Source organism: Falco naumanni, chromosome 2 (assembly GCF_017639655.2).
Source record: "Falco naumanni isolate bFalNau1 chromosome 2, bFalNau1.pat, whole genome shotgun sequence".
In the NCBI taxonomy this organism is placed as follows: Eukaryota; Metazoa; Chordata; class Aves; order Falconiformes; family Falconidae; genus Falco; species Falco naumanni.
Genome location: NC_054055.1, coordinates 29,790,208 through 29,803,186, shown reverse-complemented (window position 1 = coordinate 29,803,186; position 12,979 = coordinate 29,790,208). Strand labels below are relative to the sequence as shown.

Here is a 12,979-nt window from a genome sequence, read left to right as displayed (position 1 = left end):
TATTTTTTAGGGTCCTCCTACTTCCACCTGAAATGAGAGGCCTGTGGTGAGATCTACCGCAGTGAGTACTCGATTCACTTGGATGCCTAAAACTCAAACCAACTATCAGTAAGAATGTAGACGATTTATACTGCATGTAAGCATAATCCTTCCTCAGAGGTAAGGAAACTGTTATCATATTGTTCATTCATGTAGAACAGCATAAACCAGTAAGAAAATTCTACATAATTCTGTAAGTATGTAAAAGTGCTCGTGGAAATTCTGTGATTAGGCTTTTATCAGGCTATTTCAAACTTCAGGATCAACTCAACTCCAAGTGACAGGTTTTCAAACATCACCAGAAATCCACTACAAAAGCAGTATACTGTAGTGCCACAAACTACAACAAAGAGTGTCTTCCCCAAAATTAATGCAGTTATTTTTCTTATTGTGGGTGATCATCAGAAAGAACAATATGTTGTAGAAAAAAACAGTCCTCTAAACTGAGTCTGCTTTTGTTGTTCCTCTCAACACAATGGCTTGCAATTATCTAACTGCACTGTATGAAAGCTTTTCTGCTTGGGGGTTTTGGGGGTTTTTTTTCTGCCTATTTTTTTTTGCTATGGAAGATTTCCCCAGGGAAAACAATAAAAAAACAAACAAAATACTGCATATTTTACATTGGGAAGTCTAGTCTGGCAGTGAATTACCGTAAGTTGCATTCTGTTAAAATACAGAATACAATGGAAAGTCTTTTATTGTTCTTTTAGGTTTTTTCATTTTTATTAGCACAGTAACTAACTACCAACAATACTTCTGGAGCTGTATCTACAGATAGCAGAAGCACACAAGTGTAAAGAGTCTGGCAATCAAAATGGAAGGTATTCTGTTCCAAACTGTACAAGTACTCAAATCAAGACCAAAACACTGATTTACACAAAGGTTTGATTCTATCCCAAATTACTTTGCTGGAATGCAGAGAAATACTGAACCCAAACATCAGTATTCAGTATTAACAGAATTAAAGCATGCAAGAAGAACACAGAAAGCTTGGAAAATATCTTAAAAAAACCAAACAAAAATAGCTGTGATAATTGTCTGTCTAATAAGACAGGTGTTTTTCAACAAGTCAAAAAAACCAAAGACTATGAAGGATGATCATAATTATATGGCAACAGGTACAAACTGAAACACAGGAAGTTCTGACTGACCATCAGGAAAACACTTACTGTGAGGGTGACCGAGCACCCGCACAGGTTTCCCAGAGAGGCTGTGGAGTCTCCATCCTTGGAGATACTCAAAAAGCCATCTGGACATTGTCCTGGGCAAGAGGCTCTAGGTGGCCTGGCGTGAGCAGGGAGTTTGGACAAGATGACCTCCAGAGGTCACTGCCAATCTCAACCTTTCTGTGATATTCTAAATGACACTTTCTTGATTTTTACCTCTCTTCAGACCTTCTCCCTCTCTTACCAGGAACTTACATGTAGTATTCAAAATCTACCTGTTAACATTGGAGACTAAGCATTTGGTAACTGGACACAGTTGTTATAGTTACAGCATCCTAAGAGAAATTTATTATAATAATATCTAGTACAGTAGATTTAACTTTACGAACACTGATTTATACACTGCATGGTCAGGCAATTAGTGGTATCAGCTTCATCACCTTGATTATTTTATTTTGTGCTTAAGTGAAGCACATCCAATAAATAAACACAGCCAACCACTTGATGTATCATTATTAACGACTTCTATCAAACAGGTCCCTAAACTGACTAAGGCTGTAGCTTGAAAAAGGACAACCATGGAGGGATGCAACAGAAATAGAGCAAAGCAGGGTAGCTTAAACATGGTAAGTAGGCAACTATTTTCCATGGTCTCTTTCTATACAAGAGCTGGAGTTATTTAACAAAAGAAAAACAAAAGGAGTTGGCTTTTTACACAGCATACAGTTAAACTGTGCCCTTCCCTCCTGCAGGATATGTTGTGAACATCAACCTTTTATAACAACTTGACGTATTCAGGCAAGAAAAATCTACTGAAGTCTATTAAATACAAAGACAGTAGCTATGGCTCAGTAAGTCCTCAGTATGCCCACAAACAGGCAAGGAAACTTCTACAGAAGTAACATGGCACAACTGCATAACCTGTACTGTTGCCTAAGCATATGTTAATGGTCAATATGAAAAACAGGGCAGTAAATTTAATTGATTTTTCATTTGACCCACCACTGCCATACCTTTATACTTATCCCACAGCTAAATTTTTGTACATAAGCACTCCTGAACGTAGGAAAAGTAAACCAAAATGAAGATACAGATTTTGTATCCTAGTATCTCTCACTGTATGACTATTTAAGCCATATGTGAACTATGGAATCCTTAATTTTGAAGGGGTTTATGACAGCTCATAGTTGAATGAATCTAACTCTTAACCAAGGGCAATGAAAATACATTGTAGAGATGGGGACATGACAGAACAATTTTTACACTCAGAATGCTAAGGAAAACAAAATACTTCACCTTCAGAGGCCTGCAGACACCTTCTGTGATGTGCCCAACTACTTCTTGAATATTTTCTTCCACACCTACAGTTAATGCAAACACATGCTAAGATTATGCAAATGTAATTCTCTTTTCTTCAAGACTATAAAACAAACAAATGTAGAAGCTACTCCTCCATAAAAAGCATTATGAACTGCGTGTTCTTTTCTCCACAAGACTAGTTTACACCTCCACTGAACTTTAAATCTAGCCATTAAAAAATAGCTGCATGACAAAACAGGAGTCCGGGAGAGTCATTACCTTATGCTATGCAATTGCTCCTAGTGCAGCATAGTGCCTGGGGATTTGAGGAAGAAGGAGCAATGGGAAGAATAAATGATCTAGCAAGAAGCTGTCACAGTAAGGCTCAATATTAGCACTTCATGAAATTAAATGGGGGTGGGTGGGGGGAGGCCAGTGAGATGCTCAAGGAGCAACAGTACGTACCATTTCAAAAGGACTGAACCATAAATACATGGGTCTGTCAGTGTTTGGTACTGATGTGTTCATGGCATTGTTACGAATTAAATCATGTAAGTACCTCCACACTGCTGAGTGCTGCAGCATTAGCAAATGCTTCCGCCCCAGCAGCAATTGAAACTCATCTTTTACAGAATTATATACAAAAGAGAATATTGCCCTATCTTACCATGGAACACAAATGAATTGTTGCATGGCAACCAGTACTGTCATAAATCAATCAAACTGAAAGCAACAGATCTTCAAGCTCTCACTTCAGTAACAACTCAGAATAGATTTATGGAGAAAGCAATACTTTAATTCTAATTTAAAACTTGTCAACAGGAGTTCATCTTCAGATGGGACCCATGCAATGAACAGTAAACAAACTGACTGTGACATGTGATAGAAATCAGGTGACCTGAAGCTATATTTTGCAGATCTTATTTCAGACTAAAATAGATTACCTCTGAGAGTAAAAATTACAAAAGATCAGAGATCTGTGCCAATGTCTCTTTACACCAAGATACGTGAAAAGGCACATAAGCAGAAACAACTGAATTCAGTGTGGTGGCTGTAAGAATTTCAGCATACTAAATCGGTAAGGTAATAAAACCATCTTTTTATGTTTGAGTATTGATATCAAGGAAGAAAGCAAGATTACAAACCACAAGATGTATCATCGTCTGTTATGTAAAAGCTAGCTCCCAGATACACCCTAACAACTTAGAGATTTTTTAGGAGGAACAGTCACACTTTTACTGTTCATCAATATAACAAGCACCTAGCACATATTTGCAATAGTGTATCTAGATCAGACTGATTTAACAAGTTGCTGGGTATGAAAGTTTAGCTGAAAAAATATACAAGTTCAAATATCAAAGGACATGGAATTACAATCTTGATATATCACATGCTTGTGCCTTCAAATACATTTTCATGTCCGATTAGAATATTTTAGATTCAGCAAACACTAAAAAGAAATGTTCCAGCACAATGGCTTATATAACAGTTGCAAGTATTAGTATGTCACACTGACATAAAAGAAATGTGGAATAAACCTCAGAGACCCAGCATCACTTTTAAAGAACAGTTCATTATTGAAAATATACTTCTGGCTGCCTGCTACACCACATATCATTTTTCTCTGTGTACCCTTCTCTAAGGGAGAGATCCTTCCTGGAGTTCATTTGGCTTCTGCTTTCCAGCTGGGTTCCTGTAACTCCATGAAAAATAGGTTTCTACTGCATCTCTTAAAAAGAATGCCTGCAATTCTTTCTTTCAAGTGGAAGCCCTCTGTAAGACTGGAAGGCTCCTGTTAGCAGAATACCTACGCTCCAAAGAGGAGAACCAGATGCTTAATGCTTGCCCAGTACAATGCAAAATAGTTAAACTTTTCTGAATGTGTTTGGTGCTTAAAATTTTAATAACATTTTTGGTCAGGTTAATTTTAAACAGTTAAGATTTGCAATCTTAAAATTTTAAAATGTTCTAAAAGCTATTCTTACATACTTAATTATGGACTACATAGTTTGTTCTCTTTAAAGTAAAAACTGGGATAGGAACATTTCTCCAAAAACTTAGCATTCACGTGATTTTTCTTCCACTGAGACCAAATTCACCTCTACATCACCTATAGCTATACCTGTGCGTTTTTTTGTGGGTTCTTTTTTTTAAGAAGAGATGGGACTTTTTTGTGTAGCTGTGATTTACCATGTTCTCCAGAATCCTGAAATTACACTGAGCTTATAGGAGAATTTAAACAGAAATCTGAACTTGGAACAGAGACACCTCAATTGTAACAAAACCAGTTCCCTCTGCAGAAAGCTACTCAAGTTGAAATTAAAGTTAAACCACTTGACTGACCTAACTTTAGACCCTCACTTAGGTGGTCTTTATCTGTAGTAGTTGCTTGGGCTCCCTCTATAGGGAACAGGAAAAAAATCCGAACAGCTGTGATGAAAGTCTGCAGAAATGCCTACATTAGACCTAACTTCTGTTGGGAAGATCTGCCCTCTGGAGATGCAAATATCTGTCAAATAAACAAGATGTCAACTCTAAATTGCTAAGTGAAATTAACTCAATCTCCGCTGTAGCCAGCACAATCAGACACCTGAAGTGTGTATGATAGCACAGGGAATTTAACTTGAATCTCCCAGTACCACAGACACTGTTCTCACTGATTAGCCACTACCAACTCAGGATCTGTATTTATATAAAGCCTATAATCCCAAGGTACTTCATAAGGTTCAACTTCCCATAAATGGTTCTTGTTAAACTGGTGGTATCCCATTGAGTACTGTTTTGTCTTATCGACCTTGGCACATAACCATCCTTATCATCAAAAAATTTTCCCAAAGATGCAGAGGAATAGTTAATGGACAGCACCTCCCAGGTATTGTTGTTCCCAATACGAAGCTATGAATCCCTCTTTACATTTCTTGCAAACTGTGATGACAAACCTATTCCTGGAGAGCTTAACAAAACACACGATTTGCTTCAGACAAATATTCCATCTCTTGTTGATACTTGTCTCTTGGGAAAAAAGTTTTGGCCTGGGGATTTTTTTTTTTAATTTCCCCAAAACATTTATAATTTCCATATTCTCAAGTATTTTACTCTGATCTATAGCTGAAATGCTCTAAATATATTTAATTATGTGGTCATAGTACATCAGCCGGACATCCTGTCAGAAGGCCAAGGGATTTAATAGTTAAATAAAGCACTGCATGAAGAAGTGGGAGAATTTCAGAGCCAAATACAAGTCTGGACAGCAGCAGTAGCCCAGTCGTTATAGTAACGTCCTCCATGAGACCAGCTTTTCCTGAAGAACTCTCCAGTTACAGCAGAACCATCAGTCATCCACAAAGAACTGCCATTCCTTCTTCTATACCATAAAACCATCATGAGGCCTGCTTTCCTGCCTCCCTGAGATACTGTCAGTAAATAATACTAAATTCACTTCTATCGTGTGCTTTAACTGTAGTTACAAACCAGCATTCCTTCAGTTTGATTTACAACAGCTCCTAAACAGCCTCCTTGCTCATAAACTATTAGGAAAGTCAATTAATACTTCCAGCAGTAAGGAAAATGAGAATGCATATTCACTTTAAATCCCAGCACAGGACTCAGGACATACAGTCTGAAGAGCTCACCAGATGAAGATCCAATGTAAGTTCAAGTTTGTTACAACTCAGTACACATGCTTAATTTATTAAACAAGTCTTTGGCTGAAGCTATGGAGGTCAATCATACTACAGCTTCTACAGGATAAAGGTACTTAAACGGAGAAAAGGGGCTGAAGAATAAGCTTGAGCATTTGTAGTCCTGTTAATGAAGGACAGCTTTGATATTAAAAAGCTTCACACGTCTATGAGTGGCCTACTTTGACCTCCATAAACTTACAATCATGATACATGACCAAAGAAAATTCCATTTTACTTGTACCATAGAAGGAAGAGAATTATAGAAAGGAGGAATTATATTTTTAAAAATTACTAAACAAGCAAGCAAGGCATAACAGGAATCCTCAAAATATCAATAAGCAACCCTATGAGAATGTTTTCAGAAAGGTATGTATTCCTATACATTACAGATAATTTTTGAACTGTCAACCACAGTCTAAATATGTCCCTTTGTAATTTCTGTGTAAATCTATTATAAGCACATTAAAATGGAAAAGAGTGCATGTTGAAATACTCTTCTTCGTTAAGGGCTTTCTTTTGGCAAAATGTAACCACCAGGTATTCTGAACTTATTTCTAGGAAAATCTAAGCTCAGACTCTCATAACTGAAGCCCAGCCTAAGAAATAAATCACACTTTCTGACTTATCACAGACTTAGTTCCTATCATTTTCCAATTTGTATTTTAAAATCTAGTAGTACCTTGAACAGTTACAAGCTTTAACATAGCTTCTAGGTGTTCTTTTTCAGAAGCTGTAGCTTGATGCAACCAGGCCAGCATGTCTCCTACATACCTAAATAAAGACAGAAATTTTTCTGTAAATCACTGGTTTATGGTGTCAGGCATTTGAAGTGCCAACAGGCAAAAAAAGGATTACTTGATATACATTCTTGCTTGTACTGTACCTCAGAGGATCATGGGAGTGCATTTCAATAGGGCGGGGAGTACCTCCCAGACCTCCTCGAGTAAGAGCATCTATAAAGCCACGGACTACAGCGCTCCTCCTAGCTGTTCCAAACTCATCCAGCGTGTACCTGTTAATGAAACATGAAAATGGGTAAAACAAACAGTTCACCTCATCGCAGCTTATTAGCTCAACTTTTAGCTCAGTTAACACAACCATTTTTATAGCTCTAGAAATCTTGTGTCAATACTTCTACTATGAAGCATTCAAAACCATCTGATTTTCTTGACTCCTCTAAACAGATACTAAAGATAGCTTTTCCGTGGTCCTCCCGTTCCATTTTTCTTACCCCACACAAGTAAGTAAATGAAAAAGCAGCTTTTCTATTTTTGTATATATAAGCCTGTATAGACAGGTTTAGGACTCCTGTTCACATGTGGTCCAGCCGACTGACAGAAGCAGCAACTTACTGCACTGCAACACAAGGCTTTCTCCTCCTTCTAGGTTACCACATTATTAGTAGCAAAGAGTTATTTTCATCTGGTAGTTGTTCAGTGGTTTTAATCAAATGAGTCTTAGATATTTAATGGATGGACAATTACAGCCCAGAGTGCATAATCTCAAATGGCTTGCCGGTAGTAAAGGAGGTACCAAGAACACTCGTGGCTCATTTTTGAAGCAGTTTACCTTCCTGCTGGGGCTGAAGCATGATAGCAAGTGAAAGATGGGAAACGAACACTGCTAACATCCCTGCTACATCTGCTTAAAAACAGGATTTTTGCAAGCCATGCAACACCTCTGGTTTTTGAAAAAACGGATTTAACATTTTGAACAAAACACATAAATTACAAAGGAGAAAAAGAAAATAAGTGACAGTTTATTTTTCTAATACAACTGAAGAAATGCCAAAGAGTAAGAATGGTGTCACTTACCAATGACACCAAGCAGCTGAACAGATATAAAAATATTAATAATAAAACACATTACTCACTGACTGAAGTAAAATGAGTACTGCATTCATGATTAACAGGTGTGAAGAAAAAAAAACCCGCAAACCAAACTGTTTCAAGTATGTTCCAAGTTGAGTTCAATTAGATTTCTATAACGCTATAAGAAGTCCATGGGAACCTTCAGTTTTGCTCTTTTCAATCTACATTACTATTTGAGAGAGGGCAAAAAACCACGCTGAAGAATCTGAAAGTTTCTGTTTAAATGTTTTTCTTCATACACTGTATTTGTTAACTCAGACAATAATTATCTGCTATACTAAAAAGTCTAATGAAAAACAGTCTTTAATAAATTACTATTTACAAAAAAATTATGCAATTAAAAGTGGAAGAGATCTGTGATCTGCTGACTACCCGCAGGCCAGGAGTAGCAGTATTGCAGTGAAAAATCTCCAAGTGTTTGTAGAAACCAGCTAAGCTTTTTTTCTTCCCCTCCAATTAACAGCTATATAATAGAACATTTAAAATGCAGCAGTAAAACAGACCTTGTGATCTTACTAGATTTGAAAACAGCATTTAATAATGATGATTTTCTTTTTAAAAGAAAAATAAAACTACTAATTTTCCTTTTGCTCTCAGTAGAACAGGGTATAACTATTATAAAATCCTGCACCTAAAAAAATTTAGTAATAACTATTATTTACACTAGAAACACAGTGTTTACTACTGTTCTTACATATTATTCATGTTAAGGGAACAAACCAATAGTTGGATTCTTTTCAAGCCAGGTTCAATTTTTTAAAAACACAGCAAAGTAATGATCACTGGGGGGGACAGGAAGGAGGTGGAGAAAAAGCTCTGAGTGATGATGGAAGAGGAAGACTGCTCTGAGCTATGACTCCATGTATTTTCTACGCAACAGTTTTCAATTCTTCTGTTAGAACCAGGAAGTGAAAACCAAACTGAAATGTTTATTTCAGATCCCTACGGACTGCAGTTCCCAAAAGTCCATCCACAGTGCAATCTTTCTGCCACGTTAAGTTCACAAGACTGAAGTCAATATAAGAAAACAAGAATGTGTAGCTTTGTTTCTAAACTGCCCTTCTCCATCTTACTCGCTTTCACCCAACCTAATCATAATTTTTATCAGATGCAAGGGCAGTGATTCAGAGGAAAAGTGTTTCGTTCATACAGCAGTGCTTATATGCATAAACCCAACATTCTTCTCTGACACGTTTTTTACATTTTAAACTCAGCAGTTTGTTACATACTAAAGGTATACAAAAATTTTTGGAAGGGACTAAACTACATCTTAAGATCTAAGGTGTAAAGCATCAGTACTGCAATTTTGACAATACTGTTGTAGCAAGTAGTTAATCATGATAATCTATGATGAGAGACATACATCTGCATCTTCTACAGCAACGGTTACTTTGCCTTTTTGGCAGAAGGAAAGTTCTACCTATAAAGTTCTCCCTTTGGTAATGCTAGTTCTGCTGACTGTGAGAGAGGTGTCAGAAATAAGATAAAGCCTCTTTTGCAAATCCATTTTAAACTGGCCAGCTGTGGATATACAAAAGATGGGGGGGGGGGGGGGGGAAGTCTGTGTGTGTGTGTGTGTGTCCATCCCATAAATATTAAGAAAGCAAAACAATGGCTTCATGAAGTTTGAAAGTAACATACTTTCAGAAAATATTTATTACAGAAAATATAAACTGTATCTTTAAAGAATCCTATAAAATGTTGTGAACATAGTTGTGACTGATCCTTTGCAGCTGTCAAAGAAGGCCTGGAGGAGAGGATGCAAGAAAGGATTCTGCAATCCCCAGCTGTGGCCCAACGTACTGCAACACACTACATGCCGTAGCTGGAGTGGTCAAGCGACACCACCTCTCCCTCACGTTGACTAGCAGAACTCACTGAGCATGTTGAGATGCGCACTCTTCTCTCATACTGACAGAATTTTTGTCCACTTGCACTATGCATTTTCCCTGTGAAGAGCTCCATGGAGATTTACAGCTTCACACATTTGACACCCTTAAAGGTAAGGCTAGCCTTTTGAAGACCGCCTAGTACTCTGCTGTCTTGGGTGCCTGTGGCTAAAAGTAAATTGCAATAGTTGTAAAGTGTGATGAATGCATTTTTTGAAAAAAAAACTTAAAAAGCAAAGCAGCATAATAAATACCTCTTCAGGTACGGTCACCCCAATAAAACCAGTTCTTACAGTGCCACCTCGTGGTTAAGTTGTCTCTACTAAGTACCACTTCGTTTACATTAAGAAGTTGCTTCAGCAAATTCTGAACAAGAACTGAACAGTAGTATATTTTTAATATGTAAATACCCCTACGCTTTAATGGCCCACATTTAGCAGACTGTTTTTAATAGATTACTGTATAACTCATAATGGAAGACATTCTTACTACCAAAAGCACTTCAATAAGACCTAATTAGCCTTTATCAATTTTTCACTTTGGGAATTTGAGACAGTCACATACTTTGGACAGCATTTTGTTCTTCAGAAACACCTTACAATGAGAGCAGTAGCAATTGACAATTCATATAGATTAAAATAAGAACAGTCTGACATTTTACTTTAATTAAAAACCACTAAGTTGTAAAAAGTCCAATGACATTTACTGTACCATAATTATGTCAAAAAGACTTCTGAAATTTAAAGAAGTTGAAATATGATTTTTTATTTTTTAAATATCTTACACAGAAATAAATTTCCACCATCACTAGCACCGTAATTTATGCCCATATTTAAATTTTATAGGCTGGAAATACTTATTTCTGTTAGCAATAATCATGAAGATTACTTACTTATACAGGACAGGTCTATCTTGTAAGGCTTCCATGGCTTGAGCAAGAACTGGAGAAATGTCACATGATTCTTGTGTCAAAGTCCTGCATTCATCTATAAAATATCAACACAGATAAAAGTGCATTCTTTACAGTGTAATACCTTTTATAACAAGCTTTTTATAACTCAAAGGTTTTCGAACTGAAGCCTTCAGAATACGCTACCTGACCTAGTTTGTGTTAATGAAATTGAACTCCCCCATAAGCAGTACTTCACTGTAAAAGGGATGTCCATCACAAAACTCAACAATAATAAAAATTAAAGGAAGCTTAGTATCTGTTTGCACCCATGTACAAATGTTAAACCATTCAACCATCAGAATTCTGTCAGGCTCCTTTATAACTGTTTACTGCATTCCAGGTAAATTATTAAGAAAAAAGAGAGCAAGTATTTAAGCAAGCTGTGAGTTTGTTTTGTTTTTTGGTGTGTAGGTGTTTGGTTTTGTTTTTTTTTTTTACTTTAATCACATTAACTATATAATCTTGTATATTCCATGCAAGACTGTGGAAAATCACATAAACTAAATCAAACATCCGCATAAAAATTATGATTTTTCATTAGGGTGAAACCATAACCATAATTTGAGCTTTCAGCATGCACAGAATAACAGCTAACGAATACAATATTGCATTGCACCAGCCTCTTTTCACAAATCCTCCTGTCAATGACTTACGAAAAGAGAGAAGTCATAAAAAAAATTATGTTTTACACTATCAATATGTTACATCAAACACTGATGCTTGGATCCAGAGTACACAAGCAAAAAAGTAATTGCCAATGCAAGTAATCGCGTAATGCAAAAGAGCATCCTGATAAAATAAGGTGGGTATTTTTAATTTTGAAAGGTAACAAGCCACTCCTCCAGCTAGGTCTTACTACCAAATTGTCAAAAACAACTTCCCTGTAACCTGCAAGAATATGAAATGCAATACACTTAATTTGCTTAGACTACCAATTGGTAGTAGTTCTCTGTGGAAAACCATCCAAAGATACAAATAAATAACACACTTTTACAGAGATGAGATTGACCCAAAAAAAGGTGAGAAACTCCAATTAAATATTTGGTTCACAACAAAGCCTTCACTAAGAAGGAAACTCAAAGCTCTGTTAACAGATCTTGGAAAAGGTTTTTGCTGAGTTCAATTCACATCAAGGAATTAAAGGAATCATCATAATAATACTCATAAACATAAAAACATTCTCAGTCCTACTTTGAGTCCATCTGTAAAGTCGTTCATAAGATGTCTCTTGCAGTAAAGCCATCTGTTCCATAATTTCCAAGCTATAAGACAAAAAGATTTTATTTGCAAATACTACTTTAGGTAGTACTAGCAAAGGCATGTACAAATCAAACACATAATTATTAAAATGATGAAAATTTAAAAATTTATTACTATTCTTTGGGTTCTTTGTTAAATACTCTGGGTAGTGATATGAAGTAAAGAATGACACCTTGCTGTAACTTCTGCTTTTAACTAGGAAACGGTTATCCTGCACTCATTTAAGTAGCACTCACCCTGCCCTTTGCTGATTTGTCCGGAGTAGAATCTTGACATCATCGTGAATTTGCTTTACTCTTCCCAAAGCTTTGAAAAAAGCCTAGAGTATATTTAAAAAAAGAAAAAAAAAAAAAAGAAAGAGAAAAAAAGCACTGTTTAGAAACAGTTACTTCTCATTCAAATCTCTTAGAACTCTGTACTCCCTATCTCAATTCCATATTTATGTTCCTCGCAGGTCTGTGTTCCATGTGCTGCTTTTAAAACACAAGGCCCCTCTGCTACTTCTCACCTTTCGTTTCACCTTAAGAGTCTTAGGATTTTTTTCTTTCCCATTGCATCACAACAACTTTCTCCCATTAAAAAAAAAAATAAATTAATAGCAGCAAACATGTGTTCTTAACCTGTTTTTTATGTAGCATATATGTGGTTTACATTTATTAGTTAACACTTTGGGGAGATTTTGACATTATTACTATGCATTCCATCATCTTCTACCCATTTCTACCCATTGACATTGGCAAGTAAAGAGCAAAGTGAAACGTTATAAAGTACAATGACCACAGGTTGATAGTTTCTGTTTTCATATAAGGGGGTAACAATT

The 12,979-nt window shown here is 36.3% G+C and overlaps 1 protein-coding gene across 2 annotated transcripts in view; it reads right to left on the bottom strand.

Moving 5' to 3' along the window:
- COG6 (component of oligomeric golgi complex 6) overlaps positions 1-12,979 on the bottom strand; it is a 59,385-nt gene that overhangs the window by 26,643 nt on the left and 19,763 nt on the right. For both annotated transcript variants that reach the window (XM_040583762.1, XM_040583763.1), the window contains exons 6-11: positions 12,396-12,478; positions 12,091-12,161; positions 10,840-10,933; positions 7,071-7,199; positions 6,867-6,958; positions 2,502-2,566 (exon numbers count right to left, since the gene is read on the bottom strand). In XM_040583762.1, coding sequence (XP_040439696.1) covers positions 2,502-2,566; positions 6,867-6,958; positions 7,071-7,199; positions 10,840-10,933; positions 12,091-12,161; positions 12,396-12,478 — 534 coding nt within the window. The remainder of the gene's footprint in view (positions 1-2,501; positions 2,567-6,866; positions 6,959-7,070; positions 7,200-10,839; positions 10,934-12,090; positions 12,162-12,395; positions 12,479-12,979) is intronic.